Genomic DNA, 27,646 nt, shown 5'->3' with positions numbered 1-27,646 from the left:
TGCTTCTCCACTGCCCTTTCATTGCCTCCTGCCCTCCAATCCTTATCTTATGGTTTGTTCCTGAAGGAAATCAAACTAACGCTTTCTTTTCTGACTACATAGCCAGGCCCCAAGCTAGGCACAAGATATCGGGAGGGGCAGAATACCATTTCTAAGGTCAGTCCTAGGGCTTCAGGCAGCCAGAGACCTCGGCTCCAGTTTCCAGGCAGATGCAATAAAGCATGTGGCCTCTGGTGGCTGGGCTGTGACCTTTGTGTTTTGCAGGTTCCCATGTTCTGGGCTGATCTCATTCCTCCAGTGTGAATCCCAGCATCTGTACCCCTGTTAGGATGAATAAGATGAGTTTGGTTCTGGAAAGATTATGTGGGTTCCAGTTCTGGTTCTGCCACTATGTGGCTTTAGGAAAATTACCATCCTCCCCTGGGTTTTAATCTACCCGTCTACCAAACAAGGGGATTGGGTTGGATGACCTGTCACTTCCCACCCACACTCCACATTTATATTTGTTGAATAAGTGAAGGCAGGACTAGTTCCTGGGGAGGTATTAGCTGGGTTAAATTCCTCTCAGTGATTTGGTCTCCATGGAGAAAGTACTGTCGGATACATGTTTCCTGGTCTCAACCACACAGGTAAGGACATCTGACATCCCCCTTCCATCTGGAGCTGTACCTGAGAGTTCACCTGAGAATCTCAACTTTCAAGTTGGCCTTTCCTTTTGCCTGTTTTAACCATCCTAGCTCAAAGCCTGGCTTCTGACCATGACCTCTGGTTAGCCTAAGCAGGAGGGTTCCCAGGCTGCCAGGGTAACTTCTCACCAGCAAATGAAGACATTTCCCTAAAGATGGAAAGTAAAGTAGGATGTGAAATAAGACAATCACCCATGAAAATCTGACATTTCTAAAGAGAAATGCTTGTGTCTGGAGAAGACCAGGCCAGCCACATGCTCATTCATAATGGTGTGGAGACCCTGTGGCCTCTTACACTGGGGATCAGCAAACCTTTTCTGCAAAAGGTCAGATGTTCAATATTTCAGCCTGGGAGCCATGAGGTCTCCATTGCAGCTAGTCAGCTTTGCCCCTCTGGGATGGAAGCTGCCACAGACCAGGGACGACAAGGGTCGAGGTGGGTGAGGCACCCATCTTGGATGCAGAATTTAAGGGTGCCCCATAATCTCAGTAATCAAGATAAAATTTTAATGCAGTATTTTTAAATTAAAAAAATTACTGCCAAAAATCCATGAACAACAAAATATCAAAATTTTAAATAAAGACAGGTTCACATAACATGTGAAAGAATGAATGTAGCTATGTTCCCGTTAAGCTCTTTGTCTTGGAGAATAGTTTGCTGAGTCCTCTGATGTGCACAGACTCTCCTGGGATCTTCTCAAGAGAAGTTTTAAGCCTAATATTGGTGGTGTATAGATGCAATTGTGACATATTTCCTTGGGGGACGGGGTTTCCACCCTCCTCATTCGTTTTCCTTCCTCTTTGGTGCTATTTGCTGTGTGGGTCTCTCAGTTCCCTTTGCCCCACCTCCCACTTCCTACATTCTGGTAGCCTAAGCCTAAAATTGAGCCTCAAGCTTTCTCCCATAGAAACTTCAACCAGGCCTCTGCCCTTGCTCTGAGCCTTTTTTTTTTTTTAACACTAGACATTTTAAAAATGCTTAATGTGTTAAATGTGTTAATAACAATAATTATCAGTTTCTGAGTGTCTGATTTATGGTAGGCACATACTTTATCCCTTATAAATAATTTCCTCAAAAGCCTTTTATCATATAGAGAAGATACCATCATTTCCCCGTATTTGAGAAGGACATCCTAATGCTTATGCAGGTAAAATAATTTGCCCAAATTCACTAGCTAATAAGTGACAGTCATGATTTGGACCCCAAACTATGTTCTTTCCATTATGCTGATTTAAACCTGGAATTCAAAATATCAAAAATACTTGCTATTTATCCTTCATATAGATGTTTTCTCACTGTAATTATATATTGAAGAAATGTTGCACTGTTATAATTCAACTGATTTCCACTAGATAGCCTAGATCCACTTTGCACCATCCTATGGATACAAGGTGAGATTTTATTCTTTTTAAGCATTACCTTCTGCTAGAGTAGATAACACTGCCTACACAGCATTTCTAAAGAATGAAATCCAGCCAAATCAATGCCATTGTTCCCACAGCTCCATTCATTCACACTGCAGCCATTTAAATTCAGCTCAGGGCTCACCTACTCCGATAAAACATTTTTACATCTTCCCCTCCACTGCACACCGTGTAATGGAACAGGTGTCCAGCGGAGTAGATTGTGTTTTCCAGCATTTGGTGACTATAGCCATCATCATGCTGGAAAATGTAGTTAGTTAGGTAGCAAGTGTTTGTTCTGTCTCTCTCTTCCGCATTAAAATAAGAATCCTTTAAAAGGAAGCATTGCATCTTATTCATCTTTATATCCCAGGCATCTGGAGTTAGGTGCAAAATGATTTCTTGGTTGAATAAATGAATAATGAAACAAATAAATGCAGGACCCAGGGCAAACATCATAATTTTACAGTTTGGCATTTCTATGTATGGCGGGAAATTTCATAATGTTACAAATGTATGACAGTAAATGCTTGGGTTTTATAGTGATATTGGGTTCAGTTTTTCTCTTTATGCTTCACTGGCTAAAAAAATATTTCCTCTTTTGAGTCCTCATTTTTTCTAATTGGCATATTCTTTTCTTTGATTCTCATCACAAGTTCAAAGTTCTCTAAATTTTCTTGCTTTGTTAAGGTGTTTAATGTAGAAATAGATTTTCAGAACTGTTTAAAGTGATATTACCATTTGTTTTGTTTTATCTGAAATGTCTGTACTTTTCTTCCTCTTATCAGGATGAGCTCAAGACTGAGGTCCTTCTTGTACTTTTGGAGACTTTTCCTGGAAGTTTCCATGTTTGAAAAATGAACATTCCAGAAGTAGATCCTGGGCCTCTATCTTTACTCTTCTCCCTTTATCCAAGGGGGGATGCCTTTCAAGATGCCCCAGTGGATACCTGAAACTATGGATAGTACCCAGCCCTGTTTATAAGCACTGGATACATTGACAGTTGATTTGATAACTGAGATGACAACTAAGTGACCAATGAGTGGGTAGTATATACAGAGTGGATACATGGGACAAAGGAACGATTCTTGTCCCAGGTAGGACAGAGTAGGACTTCATGAAATGTCATCATGGCGCAAAATGTTAAACTAGTGAATTATTTCTGGAATTTTTTATGTAATATTTTCAGACTGCAGTCGACTGTGGGTAACTCAGAAATTGAAATAGTGGACAAAGTGGGAATACTCTCAGTTGATGCTTTGAAGAGGATTTGAACAAACTGTTCCCTGGCCCAGATGCATTTCAATAGGAGTAAGTGTTTTAACCAAAAGGCCTTTCAGGAAAGTTACAAAGAACAAAAACAAAATTCTTAAACTCTATTGTCTATACATATTAATAATGAATGAAGGTAGAGCAAATGTTTTGACATAAGTATTATAGAGGGAGCAACTTCAGATGGGTGGTATCTTAGGCACCTGTGAGGTGTGGCTCAGGCAGGTGTTTCTGGGCAGCTGGGTTCCCTCACATTATGGTTTTTGCACCTTTTATGCCTAGAGGAAAGGACCAGCCCTCATCAGAAGGTTTGGCATTGACTCCAAGATGTGCCTAGAAACCCACAGCATGGATGCCATGAATCACCATAGGGTTCTGAAATCACTTCCTGGTTACCAGTTTGTGTAGATTCTCCTCTCCCAGATCCCGCATCTTCAACCCTTCAAAACACGGAGCTTCACGATGCAGGGAGAAGTTAGCTAGGCCCTAAGTGAATCAATCACTGTCAAAGACCGGGCAGATAAGACATAAATGAATGTAATCACACATGATGAATCTGTGTTCCAGTAAAACTTTATTTGGCCCATTCTGATCAAGTTCAATAATGTTTAACAGATTTTCTTAAAATATGAGTAGTTATAACAATTCCTCTGTAATAATAATTATATATGAACTCCTGGTCAAGGTCAGCAGCTTATTCCTTTTCCCAAAAAGTAAAGCTGCCCTCTGAGAACAAAATGGCACATGAGGAGAGGTGTACATTTCCTTTTCTTAAAAGAAAAAAAAAAAAGCAAAACCTAAATACTTCATATTTACATTTTTTCCATTTAAAAACTCATCAAACTCATCAGTGTGATTAATTTTATTTTTAAATATAATTTTCTAATGTGTTGCAAGTTTTAATTCACAAATCATAGTTTGCTGATTAGATTTAAGGTGCTGTGAAGGGAGGGGGAACACAGTCCAGGCCCAACACTGGGGGATCCTCTCCCTATAGACTGACTAGTCTTCCTGTAGGTTTCTTTGGGGTATTGTGGGGAAGGGAAGAGATGGACACCAGTGGTAGAAATGGTAGAGTATTCCAGGGACCGGACTGGAGTAACTGTCCCCACCACATGCTTCTGTAGAGGGCCTGTGTGGTCCATCTTAGGCTAAGAGGAGGTATGAGGGCATGGCAGTGTTGAGTCCCTTTCTTTATTGTGGAGTCTCCATCCATGCTGATACATACCCCTGAGGGCCCTTGAAGTTGGCACCCTTCCTTCTACATCTTCGTACCTTTCTGGGCTCCTTGCTCCAAGGTTGCTAGCCCTCCAGTGCACTTCTTCAGGGCTTGCTCTTAGCCAAAGCTAAATGGATGATCACAATCAAGACAGTATTAATGAAGGATGACAGGTCTCATGTGAACCTTCCATCCTAAACCCTCTGATCTATGGCAGGCACCTCACTGCTTTCCTCCAAAGGAGCAATTTGTGCCAAGAACATTTGGTCCCGAGGTAGGCTGGAGAGGGGCTGTGTGTATGTGGGCAGGGGTGGTGGGGGACTGTGGGGTGGATTAGAGGGATTCTTGGAATTGCTTTCTTCAAACTCACCCGTGTACGACATCCATTGGGGAATGAGGGCTGTGTCTTTGCGCATGTCAGGAAAGTGCATAGGGCTGCTGGAGGAGGCAGATGCACAGGCCTGGGAGAGTGACTGAGTCAGGCCTCAAACTGCTCTAATCTGAAACAAAGATTTCAGACCATGCAGGGAGGAGGCAAATGCAGCAGGGTGGCAGATGAGAACATTTAACTACTCGGAGAGCCAGAAAAAAAAATGCTTGGCGACTAGGAGAAAGAACTAGTTCCATTTCAAATTTCAGTATACAAGAAACAATGTTCTGAAAGAAAGAACATTGCATGGGTCAGATGGTGATGGACTGGGAAGAAACATCTTGGACTAAGTTTTCTTACCAAAAAGTCAGAGTGACCCCAGAAGAGGAAGACATGATATTGTGGACAGACACTGACCTGGGGGCCAGGAGACTGGGATTCAAGGCTCACCCTAAGACTGAGGAGGCCTGTGGTCCTAAGCAAGTAATTTTGCTTCTCTGGGCCTAAGTGTTGTCCTCAGTTATTGGTTGAGGCTAGGTGGACCAGATGGCTTCAAAACTAAGTCTGCAAGCTGCCTCTGCACCCTACCACCCATGTAGGGACTGCAGACTCCTGTCTAAGAGGTGCTTCTTCCCTGCCTCCACCACTTCTAAAACCAGGCCTCCCTCTCAGCCAGGCTCCTGATCAACCCTCTCCCAGAGGTTAAAGGCTAGTTATTAAGGCAGTTTAAGAAATAGACATTCCTCTCGCTCCTCGGATCCTTCATGTGTTCTGCTGACTCCAAGGCAGCAGAGAGGGGCGGAAAGGGTGGCAGAGGTGCCAGGGAGGTGGCCTCCTGCCATGCCGGCTTCTCTGGGGTGGCCTCCCTCTCCAGTGGCTGAGGCCTAGATCTTCCGCTCTGGCCTCACCACCTTTCTTTGGAGAAGGCCTCTGTCTGCACAAGGTCTCCTGGGTGCTCAGAGATGCATGCGCCGTTGAGATCGCCCAATTTATTGTCAGGCAGATCCTCGGGCTTGGTGCAGAGCTTCAGGGCGCGGGAGATAAACACGTCCAGGTCAAATTGAGGGCTGGCGCCCCGGTCTACCGGGGTCTGGCTCTCTGGGGGAGAGGAGGACAGGCGGCGCTCTGGCCCGTCTGGGGGAGGGCTGGCGCGATCCAGGCCGCCCTGCGTGCTCTTGACCCACTGCGCGATCTCCAGGAAGAGGCTGGCGGGCTCGTCCTCGTGTGCCACCGCGTCCGCTGCCACCCCGGCCATCGGGGGCGCGCCGGCTGCTTGCTTCCAGTGTGACAGGTCCAGGATGAGCTTGGGCTCCGAGTAGTGGTGCGGCTTGTTGTCGCGCCACAGCAGCTTGTCCAGGTAGGACGGCGACCCCACCTTGTAGTCGCAGGAACGCCCGTAGTCCGTCTCGAAGGCGCGCTCCATGGACGAGTGAGACTGCTCCAGGAAGCGCTCGGAACTGCTCTGGGAGTCCTTGCGCGGGTCCACCTGCACGTCCTCGGCCAGCGGCGCCGACCCAGCGCGCGGGTCGCGCTGCACCTCGCTGGAGTCCTGGCGTCGATCGGGCCGCCACTCCAGATCTGAGGACAGACTCACCGGGTACCTGCAAGGGTGCACACAAAGCGGTGATGGGACACCCAGGCGGGATGGCTTCCGGGAGGGAACCTAATCCCTGCCTGCCATTTGCAAGCCTGCTTTCCATCCGCTCAGCCCCCAGACCCTTCTGCTGGGCCCTTGCATCCCCCCTGGTGGGAAGGTGGTGGCGCAGGTACAGATGGGTCTAGAAGGGCTCAGCTAGGGGGAATGGTTGTTCAACTTAACCTTGAATTCATTCACAGCCCTACCAATATTCTTGAGCTCCCACTATAGATGCTGTTTCTGAGTATGGCTTATTTAATGATATTATCCATTTCTATCCACTTACTGGCTCCAGACATTACTGGATACTGCTGTAAACAAATCAAATCCCTGTCCTCATGGAACTTTCTAATGGATCCTTCTAAATAATGACCCTCACACTTTTTTTCTTTTTTATTAGAGCTTTATGGTTATGCATGCATGGAAATCAATTTCAGTTCATGATTCCCCCCCCCCCCCCCCCCCTTTTCTCTCCCCTCCTCCCCTCTCCCATTCTCCTTCCTCTACTTGACTCCCATTGGCTTGTTAATTTCTATTTGGTTGGTTCTTTATATTATCCTATCCTTCCCTCCCTGTTTCCCTTCTTTTACTCTAGCTTCTGCCTATGAGAGAAAACATTTGACCTTTGAGTTTCTGAGTATGGATTTCACTTAGAATGATGTTATCCATTTCCATCCACTTACTGGCTAATACCATAATTTTATTTTATTTTTTAATGGCAATCTTCAAACTTTAACATACATACAAATCACCTGGGGATCTTATTTAAATGTAGGCTTTGGTTCAACGGCTCCAAGGTGGGGCCTGGGATTCTGCATTTCTGACAGGCGCCCTCTTGTTGCTGCTGCTGCTGCTGCTTCTTAGATCACACTTTGAATAGCAAGGACTTAATGAGTCCTTGCTCACATCAGAATCAAACAGGGGAATTAATACGGTATCAGGCCTGCCTCATTGATCCAGTAGCTCTAGGGTGGGTCCTGCTTCAGCAAATTTGTAAAACTTTCTGAAATTTTACAGGGGTGTCTAAGCCATAGGGCTGAGAGCCCCTGGCATTGTGGATCTGGATGGGGGCCTTGCAGCTCGTGCATTGACTAGAGCAGATGTGACCTACAGAAAGATCACGACACTATCAGGAGAGGCCAAAATGATCCCTAGAATTCTGCCCTCTGCCAACTGCGCTGCAGCCATGGAATGGTCGAGAGCAAACCAAGGGCAGACGTGCAAGCAGACAGGTGTCAGCTCTCCCTCCTTTGGTCAGGTGCTCTGTACAGGGGTGAGGGGAGTCAGGAAGCACCCAGGAGGCAGCAGCCCCTGGCCAGCTGCTTCCTGAGCAGTTTATCTGGTACTCACACAGGACAATTAGATAAGCCAAGGACAAGAAGGGTGACTGTGTGAAGGGGCAGGCCAGGCAGCCGCAGTTCACAGAGAGTGGTTAGAGAGGCGTGGGAAGGACTTACTACTGCTCTCCTCCCCCTGACACACAGGGCAGTAATCACTCCTAGATCTTGGAACTGCCTCCTCCCTTGAGTGGTCTCGGAATTACAGAGATCTCTAGAAGGAAGAGCATACGAAGACCCGACCTTTGGCTGCTACACACCAAGTACCAAACATCCGTTATCTCTAGTCTTCACAGCAACCCTTCAGACTTAGTGTCACCGCTGCTTTATAGGAGAGGAAACTAGCAAGCCAAGAGGTGTAGCAGGGCCCACAGGAGCAGGCCTGGAGCAAGGCACTTGTCACAACCTTTGCCATCCTTTTCCTTCATGCAAGTGTGATGGGGAAGTTTGGGAGCATAGGTGTACCCAGTTTAGTGTTGGTCAGATGATGGACAGTGGCCTAGGATCCCTGCTACAGTTTTCTCTGACTTTGGCCCTGGCCATAGCCACCTTACAAGTAGCATGAGTCTTTACAAGCCACTGTTTATGCCCTCAAATTCTGTGGAGTGGAGGGGAGGGGCTGCAGGGAACATAGTCCAGGGCAGGCCCAGCTTGGGGGTGGCAGATGAGAGAACCTTCATTAATCTCTATTTTCTGGCAACACTTGAAAACAACAATTGACAACAACAACAAACCAGCAGACCTGTCCCAGAATAGCAGCATTGGCCTGGCCCTCCCTCTGTGCCTCCTTATTCTGAAACCCATCATCTGTCAAACGACTAAAAAGGAGGAATTGCTCATCTGTCACTTATATAACTAGCTGTCACATTCCCATGGCAGCGGGACTCCCAGTTAGGTCCCCTCGGAGCCCGAGCTGTTGAGCCTCCACTGCTGTTTCTAAACTGAGCAGCTATGGGCCCCGCCTCCTGGAGTTAGCAGATGGCAAAGCCCGAGCGTGTGGCTGTCTGATCTAAGAACGTCAGAACAGGGAAGGATCTATGAGATCATTATGTGCCCAGGCAGAAATTGTTTAGAAATGTTATCTTCTACCCAACACTGATTCATTGGTAGTGGCTTCAGGGGATACTTGTGAAGGATCCTGAGGCCAAGCCCAGTTTAGTAGGAAAGAGTTCTATGATTGCTTTGCAGTACACTGACAGGGAGGCAGACTGGGGAGGCCCCACACATATTACTTGTGTGACAGAACACCAGTCCCAACCTCTCTGAGCTGAGGCTTCCTTACGGGCAATGCAGCCTCCTTTAATGGCACTCTCAGGGGGTGTAGATGACAGAAAACATGAGCAAGCGTCTGCAGTTGTAAATTCTGAGTTGTCTTGTGTACTTCTTGTACTTCTTCGTGTACTTCTTTTACTGTTCCCTTTGGCTTCTCAAGGGTAAACTCCCAGCCTGCTAGGAGTGAGATCCTCCAGCGGGTACTCACTCAGGGCCCACTGTGCATACTGAACCCACGTTCAGTAGACTCAGGGTGCTGAGGAGCTCAGGGTGGCCGTGTTGCACAAAAGCATCCCCTGACCTACACAGGCAGCACACCTCTGGTCATTAACTAGGAGTGTCTGGGGACAAGAGAAAGGCAGGCTGTGGGCTGGGGGAAGCACACGATGGGCCAGAGACAGGGGAAAAGGTCATAGAGGATGAGAGACAAAATGGAAATGAGAGGACAGGGGAACATGGCTCTAGACAACAGGGCAAGAAGCCTCCGGAACCCACCTGTCCCAGTTGGAGAGCTGACTCTGATTGGCAGCCATCAGCACGATGTCATCAATCTCATCCTCAATGCGGAAGGGGTGTTGTGAGATGGGTTCGTCCTCAGGACAGGAGTACGGGCTCATGTAAGGGTGCTGCAGCCCCATCTCAGCCGTTAGGCGATCCATGGGGTTAAAGGTCAGGATCTTCTCTAGAAAGTCGATGGCTGTGGGGAGCAAAGAAGGACACAAAAGTCACACATTCCCCCTGCCAAGCTGAGAAGGAGACCCCTCAGCATGCGACTTTGCATATGAATGAAGAGAACCAGAGTGATGAGGTGGCTAGCCTGTCCTGCACTGGCTTCTCAGAGCCAGGGATGGGGGCCTGGCAGTTGCTCTGTGGGGGATTCCAGGAAGCACAGGTTGGGGCAGTGGGAGAGCATCCAGGATAAGGTATGCTGCTGAGCAGTCACTCCTGGGTCACCAGGGGCTCAGTGCCACTGGGATTCACCTGGAGAGAGTGTGGAACACACCTCACAAGTGGCCCTTGAGGGGCAGGGAAACTGGGGTAGTCACACGCACTCCTTCCGGGCTGAGGGCTGCTGGGGGAGGGCAGAGGTGCTGCAGGGGGTGGGGAGCCTTAGCAAGAAAGGGGAATGTGCCGGGCACAGTGGCACACGCCTGTAATCCCAGTGGCTCGGGAGGCTGATGCAGGAGGATCACAAGTTCAAAGCTGTCTTCAGCAAAGTGAGGTGCTAAGCAATTCAGTGAGGCCCTGTCTCTAAATAAAATACAAAATAAGGCTAGGGATGTGGCTCAGTGGTTGAGTGTCCCTGAGTGCAATCCCCAGCACCCCCCACCCCCTGGTCCCCCTAAAAAAGAAGAATGTGGAGGGGAAGGAGGGCCAGGGCCTCCTCTAAGGCCAGGGCTCTTTGCACCATATTTGGCCCCTGGAAGTTTGAGGAACAAAGGTAGGTAGGTGGCTTGATTGATGTTCAAAATATTGAACAACCAGGCTGCAGCTCCCCTCTGGGCCAGGCATTGACCTTTCAGTGGCTGATCAAGGGGAGTTCTAGGCTGTGGGAACCTGTCAACAGGACACTCAGAGGCCTTGGGCAGTGGTTGTTTGCCAACCGGTATGGCAGTGTGGCCAGAGTGCCCCAGCCCACGGGGTGTTAGGGTGCAGTCCTGCACATAGGCACAGCTGTCATGCTGAGAGGGGCAGTGGCCACTCTGTCCTGTGAGCTCTGCCCTGGTCATCTCAGGGCAAGGCCTGTTTTAGAGGTTTGTGGTCCTCCTCAGCGCTGGAGTCTCTGCAGGATCAGCTTAAACCATGACTTGGCCACTCCTGTTCTGAGGGGGAAATGGAGCTGAGCTCAAAGCCTGAGCTGTCAGTCCCTCCAAGGGATCCAGGGTGGGCTTCAGCCCGTTCCATTAACCTACCCTCATGCCCGCCCTGGATCTCTTTGCAGAAAAATTCATCAATGAATACATTCAGAAGGTGACTAGTCTCCCAGGAGGACAGAGAGTCACTGTGCACTCATTGGCAGAGAGATGAGGTAAGCAGCAGCAATTGATCGCTTCCTGGTACTCAGAGGGGGCTTCTGGGTCTGGGGCTGCAGACCTGGAATAGGATCCACCTAATACATTCTTAGGACTGGAAGGGTTAGGCAGGGCAGGGCCCAGCAGCAGGGCTGGGCAAGTCTTTCCCTCCTTGGGCCTCTGGCCCCTCTCTTGGGGCCCTGGACCTTTTGACAAGACAATAGAGAATTCAAGCTCTTAACACTGGTAGCAGCATTGCCATTGTCATCCTCACTGAGAAAGACAAGTGAACCCTGGAGCTGGAAAGTGCTGGCCCCCAAGGCTGCTCTACTCTCTGGGATGAAATTCTTCTCTTCCCTCTCCCTTCCAGTTGCTGCCCAGACACTTCTGGAAATCCTAAGATAGTAGAAAACTCTTCCTTCCATTGGACCTGGATCTGTCCCCTTTAACTTTCAGCCCTGGGCCCAGCTCTGCCTTCACTGGTTCCCCTGAACAAGCAAGTTCTGCCTGCCTTTCCCAGCTCCTCCTGCAGTGAGCGATGGCAGCAGGACCTGGGCCAAGGGGGTGTGGCAGCAGTGATGTACCCCACGTTAAGCCTGACCCTCCTGCAGAAGTCTTGGCTTTGGCTGCAGGTGGCCACCCAGGGAAACCTGGTATGCCATGTACTGACAGCTTGGTCCTTGGCAAAGCCAAGCTGAAATTAACCTCCCCCAGTGTTTTTAAGGCATTTCTTATATAATGAAGCTTGCGTACAATCTGTCACCTTCCTCTGGTCCAGTTATTCCAAGCTAGGTTCCTCAGACTATGTATTCTGGAAGGATTTCTAGGAGCACCTCTAGAGGTTGAGAGGCAAGATTGTAGGACCCTGAGCCTCTCCCCCTGCCTCATCCAGAGCACCCCTTTTACCTGTTCTGTATGCCAACTGTCTATATCAGTTTTGTCCCTTTTGGTATATTTACTTGTTTTAATTAGAGCTCAAAATTGGGCATCCTTGGTTTGGCCTTGGGCCTGTCTCTTTTGTCCAGCATCTGTCATTGATGGCCTTTTGGGCAGCTGAGGGATCCTGTCACCTAGACGGAGACCTGTGAGTCTCTGAGAGTACAGCCAGGCTGATCTTTGGCTTTGTCCCAGTTCTGTGGGGCCTCAGATGCGCAGCACAGGGAGCAATTTGCCCAAAGCCACACAGTCACTTGAGAACTGAGGACTGAACCTGGGTCTGGCCCTCCTGTTCTCTTCACCACAATCTGCCTTCCATGGGAAAAAGGTAAGGGGGACACAGGAAGAGAGGCAAGAAGGCAAACAAGAATGATGAGAGGGAACAGGAAGCAAAATCAGGGTGGAACACGGAGGCCACTAATAAGTGCCCCAATGCAGCTAGGGCTGAACTCCAGGGGTGGTAGCCCACGACCTGGAAGAACAGGACGCGCAGCTCTTGTCTGAAATGCTTGGAGCAGTAGAGCTTCAGATTGCAGATTTGTTCTGATTTTGGAATATCTGCATAGAAGTTACCAGTTGAAAATCCCTAATTTGAAGATCAGAAATCAGAAGTGCTCCACAGTCTGAAACTTTTGGGGCACCAACACGATGGATTTTGGGTTTTCAGACTAGGGATTCTCAACCCGTATTGAAGGCCAATGCCCACTGCCAAGGGAACCTTGACCCCATACCCAGGACTGTGCTTTGCTCTCTGGGAGACCCGTCTACACCCAGCCCCCAGGGTGAAGCCAGCACTCTGCCCCTTGGGGTGCCGGCCTGGGGTCAGGTGCAGGTACCTTCACTGTTCACTTCGGGGAGTAACTTGCGCAGGGGCCGCTTCACCTCCCAGGTGCTGTTGACAAAGGCGGGCATCACCCTGAGCAGCTCGTCCTTGTCTTCTTCCCGGATCACAGGGATGGTCTCCAGGATGAGCTGCATCTGCTCCAGCTCGTGAGCCCCTGGGGAGGCAAACACCAGATGGTTAGACGTGGCTGCATGTGTAGAAGCCCTGCAGCGGCTCCGGCTGGCCTGGGAGGGAGAACACAGGGCAGTGGGATGGCACTGGGCTGGGCGTTAGGGCACCTGGGTTCTTGTTTTCACTTTGCCACTAACTTCCTCTGTGACTGTTGCAGGTTGTTTGCCATCTTGGTTTTGTTAATATAGAAAGAATTGGTTGAATTTGGTAGTCCCCCAGGCCCCAGCCAGTCCCCTGTGATTCTGTGCCTGGAGCGGGCCAGTCTGATGTACACTGAGCTGGCCAGTGCTAATGATGACAGCAGCCTGGCCCTGGCTTCTCAAGTGTTCCTCCTCTTGCACACTTCCTATCAGGCTGGGGAAGGAAACAGTTTTAATGTAGTTTCTGATTAGGAGGATTCCACTCAGAAAATACTCAAGAGGAAGAACATCAGGAATAGTTTGGAATGCACCATGAGCACACCATCTCTGCTCCTTGGGCACAGGGAGGCCAACGAGTTACTCCGGTTCTGTGGGAGCAGTGAGGCAGGACAGGATGGAACCAAGTGTTCATTCTTAAGTGTGTGTTGAGTGCTTTGTCCTGTGGCCATGCTGGAATGAGCAAGAGAGTTCTGGTCCATCAGGAGCTTCAGTCTGTGTGTCTCAGCAACTCAGCTCATCTTCCAGGCGACCACTGAGTGCATCTGTGCTCCATTGCTGGTGCTGGTCAGGGCTGTCTCCCTGCTGTCCTTTTCTGACCCCAGACTGTTCTCACTTCCATTTTTTCTTTTTTAGCCCGAGTGGCCTTTCCACTCAGCTCTGCTGGATTCAGTCCTCAGTCTTGCCTCTCCTTTCTCAAGAAGCCTCGTTGACCAGCACCTATAGAGGGCCTCCCCTACCCACAGGTTACTATGGAAATCCCCATCTTCCGGAAGCTGGTGGTCTACAGTAGGGATTTTCTCATGTCCCTCAGGATGCCCTGTGTGGTACTAAGCATGTTCAAATACTGTGGCTGCATGCTGAGCAAGTGTCTGCAGCCTCAGGGTCCACCCCAAGCGGCCCTTTGGCCTCTCCCTGAAATGGGCTCATTCTTGGAAGGCCAGTTCAGGGACTCTGGGAGGCCTTTATGGGTCCCTTTTTCAAATGAACACTCCAGACTACTTGCCAAGGGACCACAAGGTCAAGGTGCTGACAGAGGATCCTGGTTCTTGCTCATAGAACCCAACCTGCTCCTCTGTGACACACAGACCAGGGATTGAAGCCTGGTGCTTGGGGTCACTTGTTCAACAACATGGTGAGAGGGCAGAGAACTAGTCCCTCAGTTGTCTCTTCCTGCCAGGGATCAATGGTGTCATGTTGGAGGCAGCCGGTGGAGTCCAGTAAGCTGCACGATGGGGCAGAAAGCAGGGGCTTTGGTGGCAGATGCCCAGAGGCAGACCCGGCCCTCACCTTCTCTGATTTCCTTCCTTTGTGGAATGAGGAGGAGTCCCCACACATGGACTGACCAATCTGACAGCATGGAGGCTCCCACTTATAGTGGGTGTTTAATCAATCTCGGCTTCCCTTGCCTTCTGGGAGCTGGGGGACAGGGACCCTCTCTGTGAGAAGCTGATGAAATAAGTCCATGTGGAGGTTTATGTCCTAATCATCCTGGGTGACCCTCTCTTGGATGGTGCCTTCTTGCTGCATCCTTATATGATAGAAGGCAGAGGGACATCTCTGGGGTCCCTTTTAGAAAGGCACTAATCCCATTCATGAGGGCTTTGCCTCCCTAAAGTCCCACCTCTTAATGCCACCACATCACGGCGGGAGATTAAGACAGGATTTTCACATAGGATGTTAGGGGGACTCACACATTCAGACCATAGTAAAATGGTTTCTTAACTGCCAAGGTTCTGTGCTCAAAAGGCTAATTTTAGTCTTTACAGTGTTGCCTGGAATTATAATAGGGTGCCTCCAAGAAGTGCCATAAAAGCCTAAGAAGTCGTTGCAGCAGAAAGGGAGCATGTTTGGGGATAAGCAAATGTTTGCACTCAGTTTCCCTTTTTAATGAAAGACATTAGAAGAGAAGCAGATGGCAGTTAGCAACTTACCAGCAAAGAGCATTCTCCCCGTGAGCATCTCGGCCAGGATGCAGCCGGCCGCCCACATGTCGATGGCTTTTGTGTAGTTGTTGGGGGACAGGAGCAGTCGTGGAGAGCGGTACCACTTCGTCACCAACCCCTCTGACAGATAACCCTGAAAGACAGAGTCCCCCTTCCATTGACCAGCTGTTTGCAGATGTCCTCCCATGCCCCTTCCATTTGCCCTCCCATGGAAACAGGGTCCTTTTGGGGATCCCCTTCATTCTTGCTCCTTTCCTATTGACCTTGAAGGAACATTAGTGAACAGAAGTCCAGTTAGAGTGGCTGGGCCTGCTTTGTGGGGCTCCAAGGCTTGAGTTTGGGAATCTTATGAGGCCATGTGGTTCTCCTGTGTGGAAAGGGATCCAGGTTATCACTATTTTGGAAGGAATGATTTCCCACCCTACTTGATGTAATTAAGCACAATACGTCTGCCCACATCTAGTAAGAAGATGGATGAATAGGAGTCATTCCCAAGTTCATTACTGCCATCAACAGAGTAATGATGAAACACTGAAATTTAATTTACCCAGAGGCTAAATCTCAGAAATTGTCACATATTTGAAATTGAGCAGTAGCTTTGGTGCTGATGTTTATAATTAATGCTGCCCAAAACCCAGACACCAGGCCCTCTGAGAATGGAACGGCCATCTTTGTAATGGATATAGGTAAATGGTATATGGAAACAGCCTGAGGGACGGAGTGGTCACAGCTCTGTTAGCCCAGGGGAATCTGGGGATCCTACATAGTATCTGTTAGGAACAGATTTCTTTGCTGGTATGGCCAATGCCTAGTGATTTGTGCATTGGGATGGAGTCTCTTCCTATTGCATATGGTGATGACATAGATGGATTGGCATAGATACAAAAATATGCCCAGACAATTTAGGAATTGTTTCCTATGCTGGTATGCTTGGTGCATTGGTGCATACCTGTCATCCCAGTGACTCAGAGGCTGAGGCAGGAGGATCTCAAGTTTGAGATCAGCTTCTGCAACTTAATGAGACCTTGACTCAAAATAAAAAATAAAAAGGGCTGAGGATATAGTTTAGTGGTAGAGTGTCCCTGGGTCAATTCCCAGTATTGTCTACCCCCCCCCCAAAAAAAAAAAAAGAAATTGTTTTCTATGTAATTTAGCAAGTTGACCCAACAGTGAAGTGTGAGAACATCCACTTGGATCCCCTGGAACAATCTCCCTGATGGAAGAACAGAGAACTCAGACCATATGGGAGCGAAAGTTAGGACTGACGGGATCTAACGGGAGACACTAGGGACAGTCACATCACTTGCTATTATAGTTCCCTGTTTGGCACCAGAATTTTCCTTTTCACTGATGTAAAAAGTATCAGAGACCCAGGTTAAAGCACCCAGGACCTTTTGTTCTTTTAATCAGAAATCTCTTCATTTGTTGATCAAAGGTTTATTAAATTCTAAAACCTTCTGAGGGCCCCAAATTATATCGGCTGTCCCCCCACTCTATGGCCTGTGTTTCTGCAGAGCAGGTCCTCAAACTGGCTGAAGGAAGGAAGCAAGCAGAAGAGTCTTGTGATATTAATACACACACACACACACACACACACACACACACACACATTTTGTTTGTTTGTTTGTTTTGTTTGGTCCATAGCTCCCTCCCAAGGCAGACTCAGAAACTTGAATTTCTCTCCCCCAAAGTGAGTCATAAAAAAACTAATCTACCCCACCTTTCTGCCTTTAGCTGGCCATGAGGAAATTCCTAGAGGGCACTGGAGGGCACCCAGAGAGGAACTCTTATGAGGCCATAGGGCATGGGAACTCTGTACCCTTTTCCATTCTGCCCTGTGAATCTCTTCATCTGTATTCTCTGTGATGTCCTTTATAATACACCTGTAAATAGATTTCCCTGAGTCCTGTAAGCCTCTTGAGCAGATTAATCAAACCCAAGGAAGTGTTCCTGGGAACCTGAATTGGTTGCTAGCTGGTCAGAAGGTCCAGAGCCCACAGCTTGCTACCGGTGTCTAAAGTGGGGACAGTCTGGTGGGACTAGCCTTCAAGCTGTGGGATCCAATACTCTCCAGGCAGAGAGTGTCAGAATTGAATTGAATTGGAGGCTGCCGAGCAGGTGGCCTCTACGGAATCCATTGCCTGTTCCTTCCCTCCCCACATCTTTTGGGGTCACAGAAGTGATGTGTGTTGGGAGCAGATAACAGGGGGGACTGGGTGGGAACTGGGTCTTATTCTCTACCCTCGGCGCCCCCCAGCCCTGGCCTCCATCACCCTACAGTCTTCCTCCTCCAGGAAGGTCCTCAGATTTCTCGCCCTCCCTGGTTGGCTGACACACTCAGGCCCGAGTCCTCTCCCTGCCCTGTTACTGTTTCTTTACATCTCTGCAGCAAGTCTGCCCCTTCCCAGGAGCACCAGAGGATGTGCCCTTCCTGGGCAGCAGCACCATCTTGCTCTACAGCAGCGTCCACCTGGCCCAGCTCGTGCCTGCCTCTGAGGAACAGCAAAGGAACACTGTTGAATCCCTGAAGGAAAGGCGGAGTGAGCCAGCTGCGGCTCCATGGTCGGACCCCCTTCCCCATGTGGCATCTTCTGCAAGAACCACTGGTCCTGTCTTTGACATATTTGCTTTATGGACATGGAGTTCCAATTGCCACCTTCAAAGGTTAGTGGAGAGTTCACGTAGGCTGATAGCTCCTCGAGGTTTGTCTTATTTATTTCAGAATAGGCTCGCTGATGTAATTATTATAGGAGTTTATTTTTTTTTAAAGCCAGGTTTAATCTGCGTGGAGGTAGAATTTGACCTATTAGGGCACAGTTCTGAGTATTGATGAAAGCAAAGAATCATGTCACTGGCATCATAAATGTGACATTTCATAAGTCCATCACCTCAAACAACTCCCTCATAGTCCCTCTGGACACCCCTGCCCCAGGCTCTAGCAACCACTGTTTCTGTCCCCCTACCCCACCCTACCCGGGTTTTACTTGGCATAGAATGTCATATAAATGGAACCACAGTAGGTAGCCTTTTGAGTATGAACCACTTCCCTTGCCTAATGCATTTGAGATTCACCCAGATTGGGTGTACAGTAGTTTGTTAGGAATTTAAGTGTGATTCTAAGAATTACAGAGACCAGCCAAACTGTCTGTACAATTTCTTCACTTTGGGATGGGTGAGTTGTAAATAAATAATGGCTTGATTTCATTTTACAGTCAGAGGGTGAGATTTTCAGGGGCACACTAAAGAAAAGAGGATCCAGAGGGGAAGTGGCTTAAAGGGGGTTTTCTCTGACAGGTCAATGAACAGTCTTTTATGGAATGGAATGTTCTGGAATTAATCTGTCTCTCTCTCTGCAGAGTCCAGGGCTGGAGAAAAGAGGGGACACAGGGCTTCCTTCTGAAATACCCTCCCTGAAAGATGTTCATATGACAAGCCTGCCCTTGGGCCAGAATCATGGACCAGGCTGTGGTACCAGCTAGGGACGTTCCTCCCTGGCTCTTCCTGACTTTTGAATGAAAGCCAAGCTTTCTGTTTCCCTAAGTCTACCTGTCCCTTAAGCTCTTCACCAAACACAAAGGGATCTTTCTTTTAAAATGAAGAAGCTGAATATTTTGTTTGGTTCTTATTTTACTGCAAAGCGGTTTCTTCATTGTGTAAAAATAGCACCAGCGAATGCAGCATATTGTACAATTAAGATAGTATTGTTCTTCATCTGACGCTGTACAACCAACATGTTTCTCCATTCATAAGTATTTCTAATCCGAAGATCATTAAGTATTTTGAACCAAATCCAGGGATGGATTTGAGCAAGTTGCAAAATTATATAAGGATAACAGGGTTATCTTTGAATCGCATGATTTTTAAAGGTAGTTTTGATTATGGATAATTTCATGAATTCTGAATACCAGAGCTTAGAGTTTGCTCTAAAAATCATAAGGTTTTTTTTTTAAAGGTATATATTTTGTTTATCTGAAATTATTAGGAAGGGAAGAATTTTCTTCCAGGAGCAGTGTTGAGAGTAGTTTCTTTCCCATTGATATTCCTGAAAACAGTTCCTATAACCCTTCTGTCCCCCACTAACTTAAGACAGCTATGCTGGAATAGGTGATTTCACTCCAGTTTATTTAGGCACCTGCTTACAGTAGGCTTACAGATTTTATGTATTTTTTTATGTATTTCTCATATTCTGCACTTACTAGGCATCTAGTTCTGAAAGGTTACTCAGTGTCATCGTTATCAGCTAGCAAGCTGATAAAGGGGTTTGTTGACAGCCCTGGATTTTCTGCAAGTGCTTCATTAATTTCTGTTATTTCTTGTGATGAAGGAACACAGAGTTCCCTGGCAGCTTGTACACTTTCCAAAGCACCAAACTCATCTTGCATTTTCAATTTTGTCCCAACTAATGGTGACCACAATAAATAACATCTCCCAAATCTTCCTGGGCAAAACTGCTGGTCCCTCTGTTCTGAGGCCATTTTCTGTTGCTGTTCGTTCACGTTTCTGTGTGAATGTGACCAAGGACAGAGCGGGTCTGGGGTGCAATGCTGGGACAGTGCCTGCCTTTGGCCACCAGGGCCACACTCCTTGAACTCCACGCCACTCTCCACAGGGGCATTGCCAAGGTGCTTTACTGAGGTGTTTCAGGAGCACAGGGCAGAGGAGAACTTGGGAAGTTGCAATGTCTTCTGCTGAGCTCTGAAACATGAGAAGCCTTGGAAAGGTGAGATGGGAGCCATAAGAGGCTCCATTCCTGGGTCTGAGGGGTGGTTACAGGGAGCAGGGAGTCCTGCCTGCAATTGAGATGATCAGAGGGGTCTCAGTGAGTGTTGTTTTGGGGCCCACGACACAAGACTGGTGATCAGAATTGAAAAAGGAGTTCCAGTTGAGTGAATGGGGTAAAAGAATTTTCTTTTTTTTTTTTTTGGTTATAATTGGACACAATACCTTCATTTTATTTATATGTGGTGCCGAGGACCCGAACCCAGGGCTTCACTCATTCAAGGCAAGCACTCTACCGCTAAGCCACAACCCCAGCCCAGTAAAAGAATTTTCTAGGGAGGAAAACAATACCCAGGTGATAAACTGAATTTTATCATCAGGGCTCATGAATCTGGAAGGGAGGGAAATGCCCCCATGGCCTCTCTGCCCTGCCTGCAGCTCCATCTGGGTGGTGAGGAATTCGTCCTCAGGGATCATAGGTGGTCCCCCCAGGCAGGGCATGCTCATGGCCCCTGGCCAGGGAGAGGTGGTGGGCACATGCAGGATGCACACGTGGGCACTGTCTAAATGTGGGTGTTGCAGGCCAGCTGGGGCGGGCCATGGAGTGAAGCTACAAGGATCACTGCTGTGCAAAGACAGAGCCCCCACTCCTGTCATTCATTCTCTCTCACGGCCACTTGGCGTGCAAGAGGCCAGGCTGGAGTGGCTCTTTCTAATGGTCTCTTTCCTTCTGCTACCTTGTCACTTTGTGTTCTTTGTTGAGAAGAACTCTGGAGGCACTACTGCAGTGGCGGCGGCGGGGGTGGTAGTGGTGGGCAGTTGTATATAGTTTCTTTTCTAGATCTTTCCATGGGGGCCTTTGGGCCTTCTGCAGCTGTTGTTCCTACCAGGCCATTTTGCTGTCCTTGTTGAATGGTGCAGAACCCACGGGATGCTTTGCCTTTGAAAGCTTCAAAGGTGTTTGGGAAATAACCTAGCAACAGCTGCTTGTGCAGAGCATAATTAGGGAGCCCCAACAGTTCTAGAAAGAAGGTATAATTTAAGCTCTGAGCACTCCCCTTGCAGAGGGTGCAGGGAACCAGCACTCAGTCCCAGTCGTCTGTGAGGGTGTTCGGAAGAGCCTGGATCCAAGTCACTCCAGCAGGATGGGCCCCAGTGCTGCCCCAGTGAGTCTGCATGGGCAGGTGGATACCACCCTTGCCTGCCCCTCCACGTCTCCTTCATCCCTGAGCCTGCTGTCTTATGTCTGGGAGCTGGAGCTGGGAGAGATGGCATGATTCAATAACTTTCTATTCCACCCTTTAGTGACATGTGCCTCCTAATCCCTTGCAGGTACAATGAATATAATAAATGGGACAACATTTTCCCCGAATAAAGCCTCAGTCAACTGTGGTTCAGTGTGGGGGTAGATGTGGGAGGGTTATTTCTCTCCTCCTTTTAAGTCAATATTTAGGGTGGCTCCTGTTTCCAGGCTAGGATGTGGAGGGTGGGAGGAATCTAACAGACTGACCTTCCCAACCAGAAGTCTCTAGAATGTGTCCTTAGAGTCTGACATATGTCAGTCCCTGTGTGGAGGATACAGAGATGGTTAACATCATCCCTGTCTTCAAAGAACATGTCATGTGATTAGAGAGAGGACACATTGATATGAAAAGTGATCTCAGGGCAGGAAGTAGCCATGCTCGGCATTTAGGTGGAACCTATTCTGTGCCCAGCCCTGTGTTAGCATTTTACAAGGAATTCATTCAGGAATTCTTCCATCCACCTTTGGATCTGGCTCTTTCCAGAGTGGGGAAACAACTTATCCCAGACCCAATAGCAGGGAAGTAGTGGAGGGTGCCCATGCACACTGTGGGACCTCCCCACTGTGACACGCCAGGACAGCCCTCCTCTTGTAGTGCAAATGTCCAGAGGAGATCCCTGGAGGAGGTCTGAGCTGGTCTTGAGGGATGGGGACCTCTGAGATGTGTGTGTGTGTGTGTGTGTGTGTGTGTGTGTGTGTGTATGTGGGGGGCAATGAGGTGGTGACAGGAGCCAGTGTGCATAAAGTGGGATAGGGGTGAGAAGACCTAGAATGTGCACAGAGGACAGAGAGACATCTAGATTCAGGGACAGATGGGCGATAGGGGGAGAAGGACCTTTGTTCTTAAAGTCAATGGTCCCCAAGGTTATCCTTGGTTTGAATCCAGGGAAGTGCTTGTGAACTTGTAATTTCTCAAAACTACTGACTTCTTGCCTTCTGATCTCGAATGAGCTCCCAGGAAAAGCTCCTACCTCTTCCCAGTTTGAGAACCCCAGCTGGAACAAAGGGTGCTGTGGAGGAGGAAGACAATGGGGGAGGAGGGATGGCAGTGGGGATGGGAGCCCTGTGCTGGGGTCCCTGCTGTTCTTCCTATAGGAAGGGCAGTGTTGGGGGGCGTAGGCTCTGTAGTCCTCCAGTACACCCAGCTGGGAGAGACGGCGAGGCCGGCTGGAAGCAGGGAAGTCGCTATCTGGAGAGAAGGGGATTGGTGGGTGCTGGAAGGCCTCGGGAAGCCCAGGGCACATGCTTCCTTGGAAGGGATTGAAGTGCATAGTGTCCCCCCACTGCCCCCCATCATCTAGGAGAAACTAGGTCAAGCCTCAAAGAAACCAGACCATGGAGAAGCAGAACTTTTGTCCTTGTAGGGGAAAGAGGCTGTCACATGGATACTGTGGTTCTTGCAGGGTTGGGGTCTCCAGAAGACCTCGTGGTGAACATGCAGCAGAAAGCATAGGTGAGACCTGAAGGAATGGGGGGACCCAGTATGTGTCGTCTGGAGAACATGGCAGCTGGTGAGAGAGCTTCATGACAAACCTTCAGACGTTTGTCATTGGGAAGAGCCAGTTAATCTTGTCTCTGAGGTTGTGGAAAGGGCAAGAGCCAAGGTGTATGACAGAAATCTATGATGTGATAATATCACTTATATCTAGGGCTGCTCCTGGGGGGACTGAGGGCAGAGGGTCCAATACAGAACTGACAGATTCATGGAGACACATGCCAATATTGTGCTCCTGATGGATGTCCTAAAGTTGGCTTCTCATACAAGATCACCCAGGGATCTTGATTGGTTAAACACAGATTCCATTTCTGTTGCACAAGGTGATGCTGATGCTGTCTTTTGGGGGGCCACTTAGCCAGTCCCTAGATGATCTTCCATATGCTGACCTGCCCAACAACTTATGACTCACCTTGCTTACAGATTTCTTTAAGCCCAGCACAGAAGGACATTCAATAGAGGTTAATTCTTTGTGTTCCAGATGCTCATCAAAAGATCATTTAGAAAAACAATACCCTGCCACAGGCAAATATGGCCTTCTTCTCCATAGTCTGTTCCCTGTGAAGGTATAAATCTTATTTGTGCCAATACATATATTAGGCATGTTACAAATCCTTTTAAAAAAAGATTTGCCAAATAGCCTTTATTATTGCTGACTTCAGACTCCTTCTATTTAACCCATTTCCATGAAAACACACAGCAGGAAATCTCTCCAACGGAAGGAGGAAACACACAATCTTTAAAGCTCAGTTCATAAACCATAATCATTGGTAAGTCATCTGGCACATTCTATTTATGAAGTTTATAGACATGGGAAAGAAACAGTTTCGTAAAATCAGCTGATTGGAGTTTGCATGAACTTCTAAGATGCCCTAAATGTTGATCTGCAGGCTCAGTAGTAAACCATTTGCCTGGCATGCCCGAGACCCCTGGATTTGATCCCCTGCATTGATAAATAAATAAACTAACTAACTAAATAAATAAACTAATACATGGTCTGAATATTGATCAGCTAACCCTCTTTCTCAGACTCCCTCTTCTGGACTCTGTGCTTCGGGGAATCCTGTCCATTGGAATTCATCATCTCTTCTCAGGTTTCCATGGAAATAAAATGAAAAACTTAGTGAAATTCCTTTAGGCTGGCAACCCTTGTTGGACAGACTTTTCAGACCATATGTGGTCACTTTACTTTTTAAAAAATTGCTTTTTAAAAAATTTATTTTTAATTGTGGTTAAAAAATGCATACCATAAATTCAACATCTTAATGATTTTTTAAATTTACTGTTCAGTGGTATTGAGTACATTCATAATGTACAATTATCACCACCATTCATCTCCAGAACTCTTTTCATCTTGCAAATTTGAAACTCTGTACCCATTAAACAATTCCCTATTTTCCTTTCCCTTTGTCCCTGTCAACCCCCATTCTATTTCCTGACTCTATGAGTTTGACGGGACTGGTCTTCCTAATAAGGGGAATCACATGGGATTGGTCCTGTTTCTGGCTTGTTTCACTTGGCGTAATGTTCTTCCCCTTACTCTTCAACAGCAGGACAGAGGGGCCAATGGAGATGGCCTTCTTTTAAAAAGCACTTTGTCACAATGCAGTTGTATTCTAATTCAACTAGAATTTCTTGTCACAGATATGAGCTGTGAACCTTATCATCATGGGGTCCAAACACGGACTCTGAATGCTATTTCAGTTCGAAGACATGATAAAAGGTTTTGTTTATCCAGAGAGGTACCAGGGACGGCATCCCTACCACCACCATCCTCACCAGTATCTGTGGCTGGGCTGATTAGAGACGTGGGTGGGGGGAATGCTTGGTCCAGCTGCTTCAGCCTCAGTGTCTGCACCTGTTGTGCTGCCGAGGCCTCTTCTCTGCGGGGTGTTAGCATCCTAGATGGCTGCATCATTATCAACAGCAATCTTTTTGTTTTGTTTTGTTGTTTTGTTTTAGACAGGGTATCTGTTGGCCAGGCTGGCCTCACACACAATCCTCCAGCCACACTCAGCCACTTGAGTAGTTGGAATCAAAGGCGTGTGCCATTGTACCAGTCTTCAGCAGCAATCTTTAAGTGAGGAGCCCTGCTGGGCCACAGTGATTAATTTTTAATGGATCTGTCTGTGAACAAATGGCTCCTTTTATTTAGGAAGATGCATTAACTGCCAGACCATAAAAAGACATTTGTCTTGCTGACTTTCAAGGGGAAATCTGGTGGCTCTCTGTGGCAGTGTGTCTCAGATCTGCTACAGGTTAAAAGCACCTGAGGAACTTAAAAAAATCCTGATATTTGGGCCACTCATCACACCAATTATATCAGAAGCTCAGGGTGGTATCCAGGCATCCATAATTATTAAAATTCCCAGGTGATTTCAAGGTGTAGACAAATTTGAGGACCAGAATCTTAAGAGTTCTACAGTTCACCTACTTTGAAAGGGTAAGTGGTATTTTCATGGTTTCCCAATTAATGCAATTCTCTACTATTTCTAGCTCCACCTAACACAAAATGACTCCGTGGATTGCTGCTGAGGTCTGATCTGGTGGAAGTAAGAATCTATTGGAAAAGGACTAATCAAACAATAACTAATATTTACTGAGAACTTGTGATGTGCTAGGCACTGTGCCAAGCGCTACTTTCTCATTAGTGCCTTCAATTATCAAAATGACCTGTGAAAAGGCATAGAGAGATGAGTCACTTGACCAAGGTTAAATTAGCTAATAATTGGCAGAGCTGAGATTTGATCCCAGCAGCGAAAAAAACAAAGTCCCTATAATCATGGAGCACACGACTTAGTGGGAAAGACAGCTGAACAAACAAATGTATGTGTCCAGTGGAGATAAATGTGAAGAATAAAAATAAAGCAGAGTAAGGATATAGGGAGAGATGGGGCGGGTGGTTCAGGAAGGCCTCTCTCATCAGAGGACATCTGAGTAGAAACAGAGCAAATCAAGGGAGGAAACCCGTGGCCTCCCAGGGAAGGGCACCCGAGAAAGTGAGCTCTGAGCTGCAAATCTACCCTTTCTGTCTTCCACCCCTGCACCCAAAGAAGAGCAGTACTCTCACTTCCCCTGCCACCTAGCAAACCTTTCTCTCCCATCTCTCATGAGCATGTAGGATACATCATTGAGAACATCCCAGAGGAGAGAGTGAAGCAGTACAGGTGGAGTGTCCATTATGCACAGGGATTTTGCCAACAGTAGATCAGCTCACCTCATGAGAACCCTGTTCGAGATTTGTATTTACTTTTAATTTCTATTTGGGGAAATTATTTCAGATTCATTCCATCTGACTGACAAAGCTGATAGAGTTGACAACTCTATGATAGGTGCTCATTTAAATGTTGAATGAATGGGATAAAAGACTTAATCTAAAGGATAATTGTTATGTCCACAATTGTGCACTTAAATTTATCATTTAATGATAAGTCTATGTTAGTAACTGAACATTAGTCAAGAGGAAAATTGTTTTTTATTTTTTTTAACATTTAACTGCCATGTTAAAAAACCATAGGGCAAAGTCAGTCTCTGTTCAAGACCAGCTCTCTGAAATCTAAGGGTTCCCCCAGGTGTGAGTATGGGCTTGGATTTCTATGTCACAGGATAGTGATGCTACAGGATAGTAACTGAGCCCTCTCATCTGCTAATTTTGTCCTTGAGGTCAGACTTAGGGCTGCCACTTCACCTCCCAAAAGGCAGGAAATATCAGTTCAAAAGCACTTCTGAGTAATGTGTGTAATGGTTGAGTATCTGGCAGGTGCTGGCCACGTGCTGGGTACTATCCTCAGCTCTGTCTTCTTTCAATTGATCATCAAGACAGTTGCACGAGGTGGGCAGTATTACATCCCTGCTCTGCAGAGGAGGAAGCTGAGGCAGGGAGCTTGATGGCACAGGAGGGACATCACAAAGTCCCTCATCAGACAGGTCCCTGCATGCCTCTCCTGCTGCAGCCTCCTGCTGTCTGTTCAGCTACTTACAGCTGCTCTTATGTCATCCCTCCCAGATGCTGGAATCTTCCTTCAGAGCATGTGCAGAAAAACATGAGGTTCAGGAACTTCCCTGAACTGCCCCTTGCCTGAGTTCTGGATTGAGACACAATCTTCCCTGAGGATAGCTCAGACGCAGTCAGTGGACTAAGAGAAGTACAAAGAGATATGTCATCATCTGGCTTTCTTTTATGGATGCAGGATCAGGGGAACTTAGGTCTGTGGAGTATGACAGATCTTAGAGCCCTGGGGTGGCTTAATTATACAGAGGCTGTGGGAGGGGACTGCCATGGGCCCCAGAGAATGTATCTGAAATGTGTGAGAGGTGCTTCTTTCATGGGCTGCAGAGGAAGGACAGGGTCTAGGGGAGGATGAGGCTCCCATTGCAGGGAGAGCCCTGAGCAGTGATCAGTATATTGGTAGTAAGTAGCTGCTTGAACCATGTGGTCCAAGGAGCCAGGGAGGCCCTGCCTGCCCAGGACTTGGCTACCTGGCGAATATCACTACAGATCACTGTTTTTAGGTAAGGCAGCATTTCCTGAATGGGTTCACATCCTAACAATACTAATAGGTATTAGGGGAGATAAGGGTGTATGTCCAAACACCCTTGGGACAAGCTGGCAACCACCAATATATTCATGAAATCTTAGGATCTCTTAGATGGGGCTTAGCATGTGACATTCATCAAACCTCTTTGACCACATATCCCATTTTTTGGAGGTGCATCTTAGGAACCAATTACTTTCAGGGGAGGCTATGGGAAACGCCAAGCAAGCCTGTTCACATGTCAATATGGTGGCTGGGAGAGGAACATTGACTATCTTCTATTAGCAAGACTTAACACTATGATGCCTGGTACCTGCTGAAGGTGGCTCTATGTGAATGGGAGACACACACT

General features: G+C 47.6%; 1 protein-coding gene across 1 annotated transcript in view; it reads right to left on the bottom strand.

Moving 5' to 3' along the window:
• Positions 1-5,758: 5,758 nt before the first annotated feature.
• MAPK4 (mitogen-activated protein kinase 4) overlaps positions 5,759-27,646 on the bottom strand; it is a 49,891-nt gene continuing 28,003 nt past the window's right edge. Inside the window, exons 2-5 of the mRNA XM_081263506.1 lie at positions 15,231-15,375; positions 12,981-13,142; positions 9,692-9,893; positions 5,759-6,552 (exon numbers count right to left, since the gene is read on the bottom strand). Coding sequence (XP_081119632.1) covers positions 5,856-6,552; positions 9,692-9,893; positions 12,981-13,142; positions 15,231-15,375 — 1,206 coding nt within the window. The 3' untranslated portion in view covers positions 5,759-5,855. The remainder of the gene's footprint in view (positions 6,553-9,691; positions 9,894-12,980; positions 13,143-15,230; positions 15,376-27,646) is intronic.

The sequence above is a fragment of the Spermophilus citellus genome, assembly GCF_964194105.1.
Source record: "Spermophilus citellus genome assembly, chromosome: 12".
Classification (NCBI taxonomy): domain Eukaryota; kingdom Metazoa; phylum Chordata; class Mammalia; order Rodentia; family Sciuridae; genus Spermophilus; species Spermophilus citellus.
The sequence above is the reverse complement of the archived record's forward strand: the minus strand, read 5'-3'. Positions and strand labels throughout refer to the sequence as shown.